General features: G+C 39.1%; 1 protein-coding gene and 1 long non-coding RNA gene across 2 annotated transcripts in view; both read right to left on the bottom strand.

Annotated features, from left to right (window-relative positions):
- Positions 1 to 16: 16 nt before the first annotated feature.
- On the bottom strand, positions 17 to 7,945 carry LOC121958504 (uncharacterized). Its single transcript, XR_006106854.2, has 3 exons — positions 7,515 to 7,945; positions 1,387 to 1,553; positions 17 to 34 (listed from the first exon to the last, which is right to left on the bottom strand). It is a non-coding gene; the product is annotated as an uncharacterized LOC121958504 (long non-coding RNA).
- A 1,397-nt stretch (positions 7,946 to 9,342) lies between these two features.
- snx29 (sorting nexin 29) overlaps positions 9,343 to 19,611 on the bottom strand; it is a 179,102-nt gene continuing 168,833 nt past the window's right edge. The window contains exon 21 of the mRNA XM_088070391.1: positions 9,343 to 14,901. Coding sequence (XP_087926517.1) covers positions 14,775 to 14,901 — 127 coding nt within the window. The 3' untranslated portion in view covers positions 9,343 to 14,774. The remainder of the gene's footprint in view (positions 14,902 to 19,611) is intronic.

Consider the following 19,611-nt stretch of genomic DNA (forward strand, 5'->3'; position numbering starts at 1 on the left):
TCGTCTACATCCGTGTCGAGCACAAGACTAAGATCTGTGAAGAATAAAAAGATTACGGCATCAATAATTATGTGATTATATAATAACTTCTCTGTCTGACTAGAATTTGACTTTGCCTCGTGAATGCGTAGATTGTATTTAGGCTGAACAAATAATGTTACATTTTGGCATACAAGTTGACAAAACGGGAAGTTGATCGAGAAACTTTTTCACCTTTAAATGTTCATTTATAAACATGCAAACCACACTTCATTGTTTTTTTTACAGCAATGAACTAAAGGTTGTTCAAAAATGAAAGGAAAAATTATTTCCAAAGGAGTGACATATCTGATCACAATCATCACAATGCTTTAAGTCGTTAAACTTTGTTTTTGTTTTTTTGTTTGTGTTTTTACAATGAATCGTCATTTTTCTATCATATTTAGTTAACAGTCAAGTTTAGTCCATAACATTGCACTTTTTGTTACATTGACTTTTGCTACATTGGTTATTAGGTATAATCACACAAATCATCAGAGGACATCTTGTCGGGGGCCTGGTTAGGGTATGAGGTGGATGGATAAAAAAACAGACTTTCATCTGGGAGAACGCAGTTTGTGTCCCGAGTGTAATGTTTTAACTTTGTGTCATAAGCAATATTTAATTACACACTGCATGAGTGTAGATATTAAAGGGCTACAAGTGTCATAGAAATAGTAAAGCATCTAAGTAATTACTGACTGAGCAATAAAAATAGTTCACAAATGAATTTATAAATAGACTAACTTAGACACTAGGTATCCTCCTGCGTCTGTTTTACATGATCTAGGGTGGCGTGTCATTTTTCGTTTCCTATATTAATTTTGTCTTCTTAAACCAGACTTCAGTTTTCACAGGAAATTTTGGATATTACATACATAGTCTTTTTATAATTAACTTACAATGTAGGTAACCACATGACATTTTTTTTACATTTATTTCCTTGTGCAACAAAATCACTTAGTTAGGTTTAGAAAACAACATCACAGTTTGCATTCACACAGGAAGTGAACAGTGGACTCCTGGGTGAAAGTCTGGGGTTTGTTGGACCTATTCACTTTTCCTTCCATTCATCCCATGGGGTGTATTCTAAGGTACGTCAGCATCAAGTTTCTTTTCCCAAACCTAACCTACGTAACTTTACATTAAGTACATAACTGTATTCGTGGAGTGCTAGTTTGTTAGATATCATACATGTGCTGTTTGAGGATACGTTAACAGTGTTTTTTCACTGCTTTGACACTGAATTTGCAATACAACAATGTGGAAAGAAAGTGAATATTGTGCACTATTTAAACATATTCATATTAAGTTTAAGTACTTCTGATCCAACACTCCCTCAAAACTCTCCGTCTCACCGCTGCTCACCTGCCACTTCCTCCCCTGCTGCGGTTTAAATGGCGTTTCCAGGTGTTCAGATCAGGCATCTGGGCTGATCAAAAGAGCGCCGCGGGCGATTGTGAGCGCCTGTGATAGCTTTGAGGGGCAGGAGGAACACACTTCAGCATCCGACCGCATTGTGAAGGAGATGCAGCCTGCAGGGAAACAAAGTCAAATGAGAGGACGAGAACAAAAGGACATGCTGGTGTAAAGAGCAGGGTGCAGCTTTTATGACGGATAAAGCTACAGACAGTCTCTCCTACATGTTCACCTGCAACACCGTCTTGAAATGGACATGTTTGTCTGCTCTTATCTGAGCCTGAACACGGCAAGAATCAGCACAACTGTGAAGATGATGAAGATGATGTCAGTTTCTAAACAGCTAACAGATGAATTACACACTTTATTTCCCATGTTCCCTCAACTGAAAGCATATTAATTAACATAATCCATTACAGCTTTATTTCATTCAGATGAGATACAACAGAGATGTATCCCTGTAACTAGAGGTCAGGTGGACTTGGTTTGACATTACAGCAGTGGGGGAGGAAGTATTCAGTTCCTTCACTGAAGTAGAAGTACTGATACCACACTGTGAAAATACTCAGTTACAAGTAAAAGAACTGCAATTCAAAATTTGCTTAAGTAAAAGTAAGCAAATATAATCAGGAAAAAGTACTTAATGTATTAAAAGTAAAAGAATCCAATGCAGAGAAAGAGAATAGAAAGAAACTGAAAATTATTATTTTTTAAACTAAACCTCAAACCTCCAAATGTTTAACAAAACAAAATAGACAAAAACACCCAAAATAAGAAACACTCCAAAGCTCAAAAGTAGATAATAGAAAACACAAAAAAATTAAAAACAGAAGAAAAAAAAACTCCATATAAAAACCATCAAAATCAAAAAACAAAGAAAAAATCCAAACTCAAAACCCTGAAAAGTTAGACAAAATAAAAAAAAACCTCGAAACTAAATTACTATGAATAGAAGAAACACCCTCTTAAAACTAAATTATCAAAATATATAGAAAAACACTTCCCAAACCTCAAACAATAAGATAAAATAGAGAATTACTTATTAATGTTATCAAAAAATAGTTGCCAATTAATTCTCTGACAATCAGCTAACTGATTAATCAGCGAATCATTTCAGCTGCATAAAGTGTTTGGTAATTTAACTTTATAATAAAACATCGGTAACAAAAGCTGACAGACAAATAAAGTGAATTAATGAGTACAATATTTCTCTCTGAAATGTCGTGGAATAAAAGTATAAAGTGGCATGAAAAAGAAAATACTCTAATAAAGTACAAGCACCTCAAACTTGTAGTACAGCATTTGAGTAAATGTACTTGCTAACATACCACCACTACATGACAGGTGCTGGATACTGAATAAACTGAAAAAGATGAAAGGAGGAAGAAAAAAACCTGAAACAATCAATTTTGCAGCGTTTTAGGATTCAGCGACAGACAGACAGCAGCGGGAGAGTCGGGAGGAAAATCCTCCGAAGGGCTGGTTGTCTCCGTCTCTCCCGCCTCATCGCTGAGGAGGTAATAAACAGAGACAGCCAGTGACGGGCTGAGGAAATACAATGTGCCAAGCAGGCTGAGACTCTGAGGGAGCAAGGTGCTGATTGGAGGAGGAAGAGGAGGCAGTGAGAGAGGGATGAAGGTGCAGAGAAAATTGGGAGATGAAGGGAGGATAGAAAAGATCACAATTAGGGAGGATGGAGGAGAGAAAGGGACAACCTGTGGAGCAGAGGAAGGTGAGAGGGAGAAAACTGAAAGAAAGGACAAAAAGTGATGACAAGAAGATGGGAAAAAGAGAGGGATGCATAGAAGAGAAAGGGAAAATGAAGGCTGGAGATAAAAACAAGGAGAAAGCAGGATGGAGAGAGACTGAGGAGGTGTTGTGCTCAGAGTCTGCAGGGAATATGGCGAACCATCAATTCAACTTCTGCCAGCTTGAGAACAGGAGACAAAAAAAAAGGTGCTCAAATGCACGTTTTCTGACAAATAATTCAAAACCTAGAAAAAAAAAGACTTTAAAAAAACAAACAGCGGCACCGAGATACAGAAGAGGCTGCTGGGAGCTGACACCAGAAACAAGGATGGAGTCACAAATATGACTTATTCAAACAAAATATGTCACTTGTGCTGCATGGATACAGCTCACTGCACATGCTGCAGTTTTGGCTTTCTACAGTTTTTTACAGTCACAAAGAGTCTGCAACACTGTTACTGAAATGTGACTAAAACGCATGATAATGCAAATATAATCACATATCTCACCTCCACTATAAATCACAGTATACGGTAACTGAAGCCAGAGCAGGAACATTACAATTTAGCAAGAAAACATCACCAAAATTAAATTAACTGAAGAGGTCAGCTGACAGCCTGATGATAAATCAGTACACAAACTTTGATACTGAGCAATGATGAGACGAGGAAATGAAGCTCTGCAGTCGAAGTGCAGTCGAAGCTCTTAAACATTAAAATTCGTAAAGATATTAACGGCATTTCATAACGACCAAAAGAATGTGCAAAATTTACAAAGAAGGATTAGGATTATTTATATTTTCATATATTAGATTCCAATAATACAATCCTGATATTGTGAGAATAAAGTAGTGATTTATTGAGAAAAAAGTTACACTATTTCAAGAAAAAAAAAAAATTAATATTGTGAGAATGAAGTGATAATTTAATGAGAATAAAGTCATATTTCTTTAAGAGAAAAGGTCACAATATTACCAGAAAAAAAGTTATAATTTAATGAGAATAATGTTATCCTATTTTAAGAAAGACAGAACATTTTTAATAAAATACTATTTCAAGAAAAAAAGTCATGATATTTGGAGAATGAAGTTGTAATTTAATGACAATAATGTATTTCCAAGAAAAATATTGTAATATATTGAGGATGAAGATTCAATGAGAGTAAAGACATAATGTTACGAGAATAAATTAAATGAGAATAAAAGTAAACTGCTTCAAGACAAAAGTCATGAAATCACGAGAATAAAGTTGGAATGTTAAGAGAATAAATTTATATTTAAAACAATATCAGAATATTAGAATATAAGTTGTAACATTGAATTAAGTCATAATTTAATGAGAATCAAGTAATACAATTACAAGAATAAAATCAGAATTTAAGTTAAAGTACATAAAGTTCTTTTACGAGAAATAAGTCATAATTTACTGAGAATAAATGAATCCTTTTTCAAAAGAAATGTAATCTTCCTGTAAATGTACAAGTATAATCACGTAATATTACCACTTTCTCTGAAAATTACTACTGTATTCTCATAAAATAATGACGTTTCTTTACACAGTTCAACTTATTCTCATTTAATTTCACCTTTTTTTTCATATTACGTGGTGAGCAATTGCTACAGTCTCTCACAAAAGACATTTTTATACAGAACTGCGAGGTAATATTCCCATAGACCCCCCCTGCTTAAATTCCAAACTTTACAGAGACAAACATTGTTTACAGCCAGGTACAAAAAATGGTTTTGGTTTTACAGCTAATGTCAACATTTATGACAACCATACGGACAAACGCATTTAAATTTGTCCTAATGTGGTCACCTCTGCCACTACATCTGACTCCAAAAATCCAAGATGACAGTATAGTGAGGTTTCCTCCATCAGCAGAAGCGACTAATCAAAACGAAGAGCGGCTTACGTTCTTGTAATCACTGACACAAGCGTTTCAGATCGCCTCTCCCGTCTCTGAGGAACGTCTTCCTGGAAAGCATTATTATGGAGCGCATGCTAATCTTGGGTTCTGCTATAGGAGGCTCCTTCCTGAAGGAGCTGTTGTCTACAGGGTTCCTGAGCTTATCGTCGTAATGAACATGCGTCCCGATGCCAGGCCGCCATTGTGCGTTCCAGAGATAGCGGCGCTGCTTATACAGTGACCTTGTTTAAACCAGGGTGCCTGTCTCAGTGAATGTTCCTCACACACAACAGGAGAGCCTGGTAATTACATACAGGCCTGAGAAATAACAAAGAGGGGTATCTTTAAGGAGAGGACGGAGATCGGACAAAGGAGGAGGAGACATGGAGGAGGTGGAACACGGTAAATGTATTCATGCAATGGTGGACGTCTCAAGGATGCTGTCGGTTCTGGCGTCTCCAGTAGAGCTTTATTTTGTTTGCCTCTATAATATTGATGGATTTAAAAAACAGAAAATAAAGGTGGTGTAAGATCCCATCGAATATTCCAATGAAAGAAAAGTCTCAAACTACCTTTTTATTTGTTTTTGTCTCTTAGAAACACGTTTCACAGAACGCTCACCTCTGTTCCTGTACTGCGTCTTACACAAGGTAAAAAGACCTGGATCGGATCTGAGTTTCAATTAAGGAACATTCTTTGGTTGAAAAAAAAAAAAAAAAAAGATGAAAAGCTTTTAGTCCTGAATTTGCAAGGAGGAGGAAGAGTCAAGGATTTTTAATCTTCTATTTAAGGTCCAAAATGGTTTTTTTTTCTGTAGTCATATGAACGACACAAGTTTCTCACACGTTTTTCAACAAACACTGGTGTTAAAATATTTCCACACACCGCAGCTTGTGCACGCAGACAGGATGTACATTTATGCACATCAAAATGTGAATATGGCAGGACTGTTGCACCCAAACTGCAACTGCAGCATTAAGTTCACCCTTAGCTGCATAACATTTACTATATAACTTAGAGGAATACTTCACCCCAAAAAATGACTATTTGTGTTTCAGGTAGTCATCTCGCATTACCTTTAATTCATAAACTCTGTTTTTCTTTCATGCCTCCTTGGACTACAGCAAACATGTTGATTTATAGATTGGTGACCATATTTAACGAAAAAACTACAAACATTATTTTTTAAAAATTCAGACAACCTTTGCAGTATAATCCAAGTCTTAGTCATATGTCACAAAAACATGTTTATTCACTAAAACCTTTGTATATAAAGCTGAACTCAAAGTGAAATTTATCTTACTTACATAAAAGGTAACTTCACCATTTTTCAGCCTGAACCATGTTTTCTGACATTTTTATATCTAAGTGACGAATGGGACCAATTTGTAAAACTGGTTCAGCACCAATAGAGAGCGCTGCAGCCGGCAGCTGTAAAACAGGCTGCAAAGCACCGTCTATTTACATCCACTAAAAGTGTTTGTTTTTGTCACTGACAGGCTCAGATTCTTATACGAGGCATCTGACAACATTATGAAGAGGACACATAGAGACAGACCTTTTTGTTAAAGAGTAAAGTGCTTTTTGTTTAACTAGAAACAGCCCCAAAATCCTCATCACCAAACCCACCAGACTCCATTTAAATAAAAATCCATTTTATCATTGTAAAGCACACTTTATTCAGAAACTAAATAAAACTGTCTCGCTTCATCGTTCCACTGTTCCAACAATCACTAACTCTGATTGGTTGAAATAACCCTCATTTCACCGGTTAGATGTGAAAATATGCTGCTCCATACAGATGAAAGTGACTGTTTATTTGAATGGAGTTTGGTGGGTTTGGGGATAGTAATTTGGGGGCTGTCTCTGGTTACAAGGCCAAGGATCTCACGCTTTAACAGAAAGGTCTATCTCTGTAGGGATCCCTTCCATAATGTTGTCAGACACTTAGAATAACAATCTGAAAACAAACACTTTAGATAACAGAAATTATGGTTACACTGTCTGTTTCATGACTGCCAGCCGAAGCGCTCTTGCTCAATATTGGACCAGTTTCAGAAACTGCTGATCCGATCAGTCAGTTTTATAAACAGTCATGGTGAAATATAGTACAGGTTGAAAAATACCAAAGTTACCCTTTAACTTGCTGTCGTGATCCCCAGTCAACTAATAATCAATGTTTTGCATTTTCTGAGTATTCCCTCAAGTTTCATCAAGGAATCAACACATGTGCCTATATTACCTGAAAGGCTGAACTCGGGGCAAAGAGATCGCAGAGTCAACACAATCACTTTTACTATAATATTCAAAGAAAATTAAACGTGAGCGCACATGGAGTCATGCGTGAATGGAAAGTAGAGACTGTGTTAATAAAGCTGTTTGAATTACAGACATGAATTTGTGTCTCAGGTTGGACTCACCTCATTCAGGTCTCTTCTTTCTTTGGACAGCCGTCTCCTCTGTTGATGTCCGCAGATTAGGTTTGGATTTATGGGTAACATGTTTGATGGAAAAGCTTAAATTGTTTCAAAGGGCAAAGAGTTGATCTGACACTTCGTCTGTGTGCAGCTGCTGTCCTGGAGCCTCTCAGGTGTTTCGCATCGGCAGCTATTCAGAAGTCAGTCGAGTGACATTACGCGTCTTCTCTCGCGATGTTGAGCGCATTTCCTCTCGCGATAACATTCCAGTAACCATGGCGATGTATGTCCAAAACATTGGCAGGTTTATTTCTGTTGCAGCCACTCAGTAAAGCCAGTGTAATATCGCCGTGTTTTTTTGTCTGGTATCAGAGTTAAGAAGATCCTGGTCGAGGTTTGTTGAATGTCATGTGACTTTGTTGTACTTTTTCTTCTTCTTTGGATTTAATGGTGGTTGGCATCCATAAAGTCTCATTAGCGCCACCCGGTGTTACACATCATATCATTGTATACACAATTTGATAACATGAAATTAGTTGAACTTTTCTGCTATTTTATAACTAATAAATGTCAAAGTCAAGCCAGGCTTTTCTGTTTAAACAATAGCAACACTGTTGTGTCAGCGCTTAGGTGCTCAGCTTCCATATGCCCAGTTGCGTGTGCGTGTCTGTGTGTGTGTAAAACGTTGCCAAAAGCAGCCATCCACATCCTGAGACGGGCTTGTAACCAATTTTCTGGTCAATGGACAATGAGCATTTAGTGCACGCTGGCCATTCTTCTCTCTGCCGACCCGCTGCAGCGTGCCCAGCTCAGAATTAAAAAAGGAACACGCAGCCTTTTCCCTAAATGGCTCTGAATGGTTTGAATAAAAGGGCAGAAGCAGTGGAGGTTAAATAAGCATTCAACTACAGATGCATTGAGGCCACAGATGTTCTCACAGCATCTCTCTGTTCATTTCTGCACACAGTTCATATGCAGGATATAATGCAGGCGTTGATGCGTTCACCTCGCTGTATAAACACATACATGACACTATCAGGGTTCACACACATTTTCCATGATTTTTTCATGACTCTGAGGCAAATTTTCAAGACCACACATTCTCTTAAATGACCATGGATACTCCTTATTGGTTATCTTTCATGACTATATGATAGTTTTAAAAAATATATATATTATTTGAAAAATAATGAATTCAGAATAGGGTTAGAACTGAATATTTGAATATAACTTAAGGACTGTTTGTCTTGTATGACAGGGGACAGGCTGGTGCAAAACGCAGGAGGCATGCCGATTTATTTTTTTTTTTGCACTGAGAGGGACTTGTGATTTTTTTTGGGCTTTAGGGAAGGAACACACAACCTTTAACAGCTATATTTTGAAAACATGCCCTTCAAACCTGCTGGCTGTCAAAAAAACAGGTGTTTTTTTTTTCTTTAAAAAATTCAGCAATTTTTTTTCTTGGTGATTTTTTTTTCTCTTATTCACCAAAAAAATGACAAGATTTTTCATGGCCAGAAACTGTCAAAACAGAAATTACTGTTAGAATTTCAAATTTCCGACAGTCCATGAACACTTCACGTTATCATACAGATTTGTGAATTCCATGACTTTTCCAAAACCTTCAGGGTATATTTAGTTTCCAAAATTCTTCCATGCCTGGAAATTGCTAACCGCAAAATTCAATGACTTTTCCAGGTTTTATTATGACCGTATGAACCCTGCACTATAGAAACTATTGTACACTGACATGCATTCACAGAGGACAGCAGCAGCAGAATTGACCTTTAGCCTAAAAGCAACGGCAATGACGACAGCGACACAGAGGAGGTGGTTCTGCACCGAACACTTTATTGTTGAGCCGCTCTGTGCTGTGACACTGATAGATAAGGCCTGGCTGCTGACTAAGGCAACGACACAAAACTAGAACAGATACATTGCAGGAGAACACTTTCGGCTGCATCTCAAAAAGGTAAATCCACTTCCTTTACTTGTGATTAGGAGTCCTGAAGGTCCAGTGAGATTCACTTTATCCAGCCTCGGGAGGATTGTGAGGGAGAGTCGTTAAAAAAAAAGTGATGTTTGTATCATGAAGACAGATAAGTAAACCTGCACTTCCACCAGAAACGCCGCAGGTTTCTCTTACTATTGTCAATAAAAGGCTTGTTGTCTTTCCTCAACAGCACCTGAGATATTCTTAGCATTTAGAGCTTCAAGCAATAGAGGGAATCACATTCTGACTTTCACGTAATAACAATCGTTTTAGAGAAGTGATTAAAGATCAGCTCTTTTTTCAGGAACAGAAAGTTTCAGGTTTAACTCTTTAACACCTGGATCGGCTTTAGTCTTCTTCTATGTTCAGATGCCTTTTGCAAGCATTAAAACTGCTGAAACCCAAGGAAACTTGTTTAATATCTTGCAAATTAGTTTTAAAAATGAACTGCCGTGAGAAGATTGCATTTAAATTTGAAGCCTAAATTGCAATTACACTCAGGCATAAACGTTATTTTCTACAATGATCCAAAATCCAATTGAAAAATGCAATAAGCTTTATTTATTTATTTATTTTTATTATTTAGGAGGGAAACAGGGCAACGTTAGCTTCCAGGTTGGCCAACTGTAAAACCACCATTGATCAAAAATTCACAAAAAAGTCACATTTGACCCTGTTTGCAGTTGGAGGCGTCCTGACGACAGATTTACAGAGGTCTCTTTTGAGCTGAAGGGGATTTTCTTTTTCCTGTAATACTGTTGAACGTCTTGCACACTTGTATCTCTGACCAAAATGTCGACGTCAAGTTGCATTGTGGGTGATGTAGGCATCAGGCTTTGACAAGGAAGAAGAGATGTGTGGAATAAAAAAAAAACAACACTATCTCTGTCTCTGCTTTTTAAAAACTGTCCACTGTGACAGTGTAAGGGGGTGATCACACCGAGACCACTCCAAAAATGCCTTGGAAGCGCCATGTGGAAAAACAGCTGGGAGCACCTGTGGAGTGGGGCTGCATGTGCGGGGCCAAAAGTGACATTGACAAGCAGCGTGACTTTGTGCCTTGAGCGGAAAAGTTGAAAAATATTTTAACTTTTATGCGCACCCAAAAACTGCCGGAGAAACATGTTGTTCAGCAGCAAGAGAGGATTCCCCGACAGGCGTGCTGTACCACAGCGACTTGTTTCAGTGTGATCGGCCCCTTGTAAGTGCAAAATGCTGAATTCTCTTTTAAAGACAGCTTTCTGTAAAATGATGCAGTGCATAAATACTGTGAATCACCACTCAAGCAATATGGACAATTGTGCAGAGAAGTTCGACCCACCAGACATTAAAGGCTACATGTTATAAAGTAGATGACTAATTTACACTGTTTGGGACAGAATATACAGCAATATGATGCAGTGAGCCGATTTTCCAAATGCATATAAGGCAGTGCTACATTTAAAATATGCATTACTGTATCACAGCTGAGAATAGTCTTTAATAAAAAGTGACAGAAATCCATATTTAAGTTACATATTTTTGATAGAAGCAACAGCAGTGCCACTTGTAATATTAAGAAAACGTCTGTGTGATATAATTTAAAAAGTTGTGATCCTATCATTTATTTCTGTCCCCTGCTGACATTTTATTTGCCAGCTGACCACATGTTGACCAGACAGAATCCCTTTCTGTCCCAGGGACGTCTGATAAAAACATTTATTTGATGGCATCTCTGTGAGAATCTGCTAACGCTGCGGCGGCGCAGTGTTTACCAGCTGACGGATACTTGTGAGGGTCACTTCTGTGTGAGAATAACAACTTAATTAAAACCCACAAGCCTTGTTTGTTCACCTCCCCTCGCAGACAGCGAGCACTGTTTACCATCCAGCGAGCCGACCCTTTGATTCAAGTTTTCCGACACCCTTCGAACACAATCACTCCTCGTTTGAACACAGGCTCTGACTACTCTTGGGGAAACCCATCCATATGCATGAGCTTCTGTTTTACACACACTTGATGCTCAGCAGCCCGCTCCGTGCACTCTAACAAGCAGCTTTTCTTCAAGTGTTTAGTCCTCGTTAAAACATTCATCTGCAACACAACGCTGCATTAAATCCTGCTAAGACACATTAGTTCAACAATCTCTAAACAGTGAATCTGATCAAGACCCTCAGTTTTATATTACAGTGGAGTTGATGGTAAACCTGCTGACACACAGCTTACCCATCTGCTGTCATTTTAACAGTGTTTCCAGTCCTTTCTGCTCAAAAAATATTTATCAAGGAGATATCAATATTTATCAGGGGATGGCAAGAGTTTATATCCATTTCTGAAATTTCTCAATCAGGGACTGTCCAAAAATTATTAGGCTGTGAGAAGTGATCAAAAATGTGATGCCTTAGTTTACAAAGTGTCTTAAAGGTGTGCTTCTCCATATGCAGAAAACAACAGTCCTGTGTCACTGATTTAGGGCAGAATCTTTCAGCCTGGTCTCATTTCGAAGTCCTCAAATATTGTCACATTTGTATTAATTTTGGTGTAAGATCCTGGCAGGAAAAGCCACCTTTTGCGGCTGTATGATACACCCTGCGGCAGTGTCAGCTGGGAAACTGCCTGAAGGCACCTTGTTGCATCTGCAAGATACACTGCTGGAAAGTGTCAGGTTGAATTGCTGCAGGTAACAACATACTATAAGGAGTGCACGGGTACCTAAAGGGCAAGTGGATGGATCCAACAAACCCCAGACTTTCATGTGGGAGGTCAGTGCTTCTCATCTCAAAGTGATGTTTTTTTCTACACCTTATCATGTGCCTCTTTTGCTTAAACCTTGCCATCCATGCTTTTATGGCGTCATCCTACCATGTGCTTTTGTTGACATCCTGGCGTTGGTAGCAGCATCCCTGAATGTCGACAGCAGACCCAGAAGGATACCTAGAGTGTATTATGTAGATGCGGAAGTACACTGACAAAGCGCTGATATGTAACTACTTGGGATAAGAACTTGTTGGAATTTTTCCATCGTAGTCAAATAGCTAATCTGTCAAACACAGATGATATGAATGTGAAACAAATACATGTTAATCTTTATTGATCATGTTGACTGTCACTTCAGTCCACGTTGTCATATAATGTCTGGCTTGTGTTATAATTCAAGTTTAGGCTCCTGTTTTATATCTGTTAAGGCCCTGACACACCAAACCAATGGTCGACCGTCTGTGAATGTTTGGCCACTGTGAGCGTCTGTCGCCCTAGTCTGTTGGCCCTCGTCAGCATTATTTCAGCATGTTGAATCGGCTTTGGAGACGGTGGAGCCCATAGGTGAACAAAATCTCTCTGATTGTCAGTTCAGCTCAGTGCACGAGAAGAGAAATGTCAGTGAGGAAAGTAAACAAAGAGCTAAAGTCCGGGCCGGGGGGGGGGAAACTGATTTTTAGCAGACACATTTCCTGCTGGTAGGCACAGGATGTACGTGCTGGCTGACTGTTGGTTGTAGTCTTTGCGGTGTGTTCTTGTGTAACTTTTTGGCTGAGACACAGGCAGCGTGAGGTGACGTGAGGTGACTTGAGGCGACACAAGCAGCTTTCGTAGCTGCTAGTTCTTTGCTGTCGGTTTGGTGCATCTGGACATTTAGTTACTTCAGACAATTCATCTGACAAATGACTGACTAATGAGAGGCATGAGGCAAAATAACTCAATGCTGATTTCAGTTTAACACAGAAAGGAAACACTCGCCTCTTCGGTGAAACTTCTGTCCTTGTTGGACCCATCCACTCCAGCTCTCAGTGGCTCTAAGTGCATTTTTATGCAACTTATACAGCATCTGTTGCTCTGAATATCTAACAATTATACAGATGGGTTCACACTAAAGTGGACCAGTGAGTAAGCGACCTCAATTTAAGCCTCGAAACCCATTGTTTACTATGTTAGCACCACAAGCCGTGCTGACACTGCTAACAATGCTAACAGTGATAACAGTAATCAACAATGCTTTGCCGTTTTAGGGCCCAAATTGAGACTGGAGGGTGGGCATAATGTTTCCACAGCAATGCTGTTGGGTCATGACGGTGTTACTAGCTGTGATTGTGGAATGAGCAGCATTGCTAGCTAGCTAGCTCCTACCAGACCCAGGTGGTGCATAGTGCAGTAAACTGAAGAGCAGCAAAAATAACATATAGATGCACATGTGGAACCAGTCAAAAACATTCCCAGCAGTTAACCAAAACCAAGACACTGAAACGGCTCAACTCTGTCATCAAACCCATTCGGTAAGGATAGACATGTGATGCTACCAGTTAGTAACAGCATTGTTTATGTGCAGAGTGTGCACTCTCAAAGTCCCAAGCACAAAACTCACACTCCTGCAGTCATTTCATGATGAACAGAGAGAGCGACAGCAGGGCGAGGAGGAGCTGAGTGAAGCGTTCTGCTGCAATGAAAAAAGATCTTATCCACTTTAAATAGTAAAGAGAAAAAAGTTGTCTTCAAGTCAATGGGGGTGGAAAGAAAATATCAAAAATGCTGGGGATGGGAGGTAAAATATAAGACTCAACCCCTCCTCCCCATCCCAATAATTTTGGTACAGTCCCAAAGAGGTTTTGGTTTTATCAGTGGTGCTTAATCCTTTAATATGATCATTATCTAAAAGATGTTTGTGATAATTCCTGCGTCCCTGCTGACGTTAAGATCTGTAACACTTTCTGCAGATTATCTGTAAAAGCCATAATAATAATGATGAAAGAACAGAAGCAGGAGAAAGGAATGCCCGCTGCCAGAGATCATGAATCACCGCCGTCTAAAATGTAATGGCACCATAAAGCTGAACAACAACATTCATCCCCCAGATATGAGTTTAATCTACCCCCTCTGCACCCGGAGCAGGAAGCAGCTACAAAACACTGCAGGCACTGAGACCATGAGACACCATCACTAGAAAACTGAGCCGAGTAAGAAAAAAAAAACAAAAAACCTCCATCATCTCGTTGTGTTTGAGATGAGAGAGAGCAGTCCAGGCGAGTCCATGTGCAGTTTCCAGAGAGTCTCTGTGTCTCTCAGTGAGGTAAGAGGTGCAGTAAGATTGGTTCCATCGACAGGCCGCCTCAAGGAGTCATTTATCCTTTACTCAGCAACATTTACATCTCTGAGAGCGGCCTGAACGCATCTCCGCTCCTCCACTGAGGTCTTTTATCTGTGAGGCTTTAAAGATCCGTTTCATGTCCTCACGGTCCAGGGTGGACACAGGAATGTCCTCAGCCTCCAGAGTGAGAGTATCAGTTCAGAGTATGTGGGGGTTAAAGGTCGCCACTCTGCGGTTCAGGTCTGGCTTCCTGGTTGCGACTGCGGCCCAGTCTGGGGAAGCGGGATGACGTTTTGGAGCGGGGCGTCTTGGCTGCGCCATCATTGGTCTGCGGAGTGTCTCTGGATGAGAAGAAGGAGACCTTAAATGAACATCTGGCAAAGTTTATATCCAAGTTTATTATACAAACAAACCACTGATGCTGCATCTGGACACTTAAATGCATCATTTCCTTCTACAGAAATACTTTTTCTGGAAAAATCTGACATAAATCAGAACAGGAAATGGAGTCAAATGGAAATGGATCTTACTGACTTTTCTCCCTTTTGTTGCTATCACTCTGCCTGACAAAATTTTCTAATTAAAATACAGATAAAGTGATTCAAATTGGGAATTATTTTTGCACTTTTAGAATACATAAGGTGCAAAAGTTGATTAAAAAGCATCAAAATAGAGCTTTTTTTTTAAAATACCAGTGGGGGATCTCCTGCACACCCCGAGCTGACAGAGGTCTTAGCGAAGCTCTTAACATTCTAAACCTAGAAACCTCCTGCATACCTTGAAATTCCCAAAATCCTAGAAGTGTCCCAAAATCCTAGAAATGTCCTACATTCCTAGGTATGTCCTAAAATCCAACATATGTCCTAAACTCAGACAAAATGTCCTGAAATCCTCAAAACCTTCTTAAGATCCTAGAAATGTGCGACAGAGAAAAAAATAACATAAAATGTATTTATTTTAGAGTAGAAATATTTGAGTTTTTAATCCGCTTGGGCCCAAAACTGCTGCTGTATGTCAGGCTCCAGTCGGGCAGAAACTGTGCGTGTTTTAACTCAGCACAGTTTCATTTTATGAACCTTACGTTGTGGTTTTCAACGCGGAACTTATCGTAAACAAGCATTGTGATTCGATCTATTGTTCTTCCTTCGGCTGCAAGAAATCCACAGCTTGACTGGCCTGTTGTGCCAGGTTACAGTTTCTAAGATATGATTGGACAAACTGTTCAGGGGAGGGACTTAACAAATAGTCGACTAAAACATATAGAAATGACTTTCCAGGTTAATTACAGGTATGTTTGGGTTTTTTATGTTTTTTCACTGTCTAACACCATAAGTGTATCTGCCTTCACCACAGAAAGTCATTATTTGTGACACAAGGGCTCAAATTATAGTCATTTCTTATCTTATGATGATGTTAGGGCTTCTTATTACTACTTAATGACGTCATTGCCCTCGCTAGTTACCCTGACGACCGTCTCCACGACATGTGAACCCCTGATCCCTGAGTCGTATCAGATAACGGTGAGGATGAATGAGAGGCACTTGTCAAAGGGAGGAAATGAAACGCAGCCAGATTGAACGCCTGGAGTTAAATACTTTCTTGTTGCATTCTTCTGAAGCATCTCTCGGCAGAGACAGTGACCTCTGACCTGCTGCCTGTGATGATTCTGTGACACAAACACTGATTTTCAATACATATTAGAAACAGTGCAGAGGGCGTTTCCCTGCTGATGTCCAGCTGGCCTCTTTAATGAAGCAGCTGCTGTAGCTGCGATTAAGGTTATCTGGGACATCGGAGGGTCCTGGAGTTTGATTCCAACACGTGCTAAAAATAAACGCACTCATGGTGACATGCTTTGCCTCACAGTGTCACGGTGGGCCATATGCTTGTACGTGATGCAGCGGGGGCTAATAAAGCGGCACAGCGAGAGGGCAGAGACGCTCTGTCATGTTTAAATAAGACTGGAGAGACAGTTGCAGCACTGCCCTGTAAACACAGATTCAAATTTAAAGAGACAGTTTACACCAAAACAAAAAATACAGATTTTTTCCCTCATAAATGTATATTACAATTACAATGTCCCCTCAATATTTAGAAGAGAGCATTTGTTTTCTGCTGTTGGCCAATTTAAATTCCCTTTCTTACTTTTTTTTCTGCGAGTACTCGAATATGAAAGTAACTTAAAATGCCTATGTTAAACCACACCCATCAACTGTATCATCGCACAGAAGGAAGCATACATCTACTCACAAGAGGCTCACAACAGTACGAGATGTAAACATTACAGGCATCCTGCTGTAACGTTAACTTGCTCAGTGGGACTAGGTGAGCTAGTTATAGATGTGCGCTTCCCTCTTGGTAGAAAGAAAATAGTTCTGTTGATGCTTTTAAGAGCAAACTCAAGACCTACTTTCTTAGCTTGGCTTTTAATTGAACCTATTTATTGATTGATTTTTTTTTACATTTGTAACTATTATTTTTTGTTCAATTATTCTCTTAGTTACCTTTCATAGAATATTTGGTGTATTATATTTATTTATTTTACTTATTATTAATATTATATTTATTTATTTTTATCTTTTATCTATAAGAAGTATTTACTTCAATTAATTACAAAGTCTCGCTTTTTTTTACCCATCTGCCTGTGAAGGAAACATTTTTACGGCTGATATCGCCAACACTTGACAACCCTCACATGAAAACTGTCTATGCTGATAAACACACCTACAGGGAAGATGGAAAAAATATAAACTTTTTTTGATTTTAGGTTGAACTGTTCTTGTAAGTGTGACAAATGTATGGCTGCAAAGCGTCAGTGTCATAACCATTACACAGCTTCAGGGGACAGTTTGACCAGATATTTCAAGAACAGCCTGAGCTTTGTTAATACGTTGAGCATTATTCCGTTCTCTCTGGCACAAAATGTACATTCATCAGTAACTCAGGCACCACTTATTCCCATATCTGTGCCGCACCGGGCGAGCCCCATCAAGTGCAGTCGCACAATTTGAACTTGACCAAGGTTGGCCAAACAGTGGTGCCATGGGGGAGTTATATCAGCAAAAAATCATACTAAATTGGGGCCAGTGAGCAGAGTGGAAACCACAAGCCATCTCATTTATTCATATCAAACTGGGTAAAGCAGCTAAATGTGCTAAATTAATTAGGCCTATAAGTTTTTTCTCTGGTTCTCAGCGTGAGCTTGTCCTCCATTTGGACATGATATTGACTTGTGCAGGATAATAACTTTTCCAGGCTCTGTTGGAATATTAATAATTTGACTGCAGAGGCGTAATTAGAGTAAACAGGTACACAAACACAAGCATGCATCAAATTGATTGTCTAACAGCAAAAGGCGGCGTGCCGTGAATAATAGACTGTATAATAAAACTACTCCCTCTGCATTTCCTCTCTTTTTCTTTCTCTCTCTTACACACACACACACACACACACACACACACACACACACACACACACACACACACACACAAAGTACACTAACATGAATGTGTAGAGGGAGACACAGATACATTTTCTCAGGCCGTCACAATAAAAGGTCACATCCTCGTTTTGAAGTCAAACTGCCACAAAATGCTCCTGACTGTGAGACAAAGGTCTGCAACTCTCTTCTCTGAGTCAGAGGGTCAATAAGGTGAGAGCGTGGCCTGAGAGAGCACTTTGTGTTCTGAGTTAACAGTAAAAGTGTAAAGGTCAGGCTACATGTGGACTGGGGGCAAAAATACGGAGAGGTGTTGCTGTTGCAGACAGTTGAAGAAAACTGTAGCATGTGGAGAGCCACAAAGAGATCTGTACAAACACGAACACTGCTGTCTGGTCTGTTACTCAAGTATAAATTGAATATCAGTGTCAAAAATGTCTGGTTAATGATCTAAAATGAGCTAAATGCTAATGGTAGCATGCTAACATGCTGATGTTAGCATGTCAGTTAAGGGTATTAGCATGCTAACATTTGCTATTGAGCTTTCAACATGAAGACCAGCTGAGACTGATGGAACGTCATTGCAGATATTTGGTCATAAACCAAAGTATTAGACACATGATTCTGACTCAAGTCACAAATTTGATGACTTTAGACACAACTAAAAAAAAGAAAGGACAGAAAAGAAAAACTGCAACTCAATTAGAATGTAAACACCACTGACTCATGACTTCACTTTGAGTTGAGCCCTCTGACTTGAAAATACTTAAACTTTCCCTTAACCCACAAGATGAAAAAGTTTGCTAATAAAAGTAATAATAAAATAATAAATCCAGCATCCAAACAAGTTGCAGGAGAGAACCACGAAGAACTAATGTTGCATCAGTAGGGAAAAAATGATACCAAACATAATTGGGTACGAAATCTACACAGTGGTAAACAAAAGGCCTAATAAGCAAAATGACCAAAAATTACAGACAAAGATGGACAATTTCCAACTTCGTTCAATATTTTAAGCCACACAAAGAATGGTAGGCTGAGGCTAAAATCAACATCGTGAACTAATGCTCAGCCAAACTTAGATTAACAGCTAAGCAACCTCTTTATCAGACTTGTGTTAACAAATAAATACAAATCTTAAAAAGTATTCACAATATTTGTAAACGTATTATTACTCTGTTGCCAAAAGGCAATACATTTTGTGAAGAGCACACAAAGACCTGTTAAGGACTCAAAGTTTAGGACTTGGGACTTGACATGGGACTTGTCAGTTTTGACTTGGTACCTGATTCGGCACTTCAATGCAAAGACTTGAGACTTCCTTGTGACTTACAAAACAACTACTGGCAAAATGAATGACGTTCCCATCATCCTAAGCTGTACTTTATGATTAGAGCTCATCAGCAAATGTTAGCATGCTAGCACCCTGAGGACAGTGGACATGCTAAACATTACACCACACAGAAAATGCACTATATTCTACTAACACTGCTGTTGGTATCATTATTTCTCCTGGGAGCAGTTATTTGATCATCTGAAAAACAATGTCATCCACTTTTACCTTTATTTTCCCTTTTTAAAACATCAGTGGTATCAAAACGTTTGGTGTTTC

This window comes from Plectropomus leopardus, chromosome 19 (assembly GCF_026936395.1).
Source record: "Plectropomus leopardus strain MGB_pleo_1.0 chromosome 19, ASM2693639v1, whole genome shotgun sequence".
NCBI lineage: Eukaryota > Metazoa > Chordata > Actinopteri > Perciformes > Serranidae > Plectropomus > Plectropomus leopardus.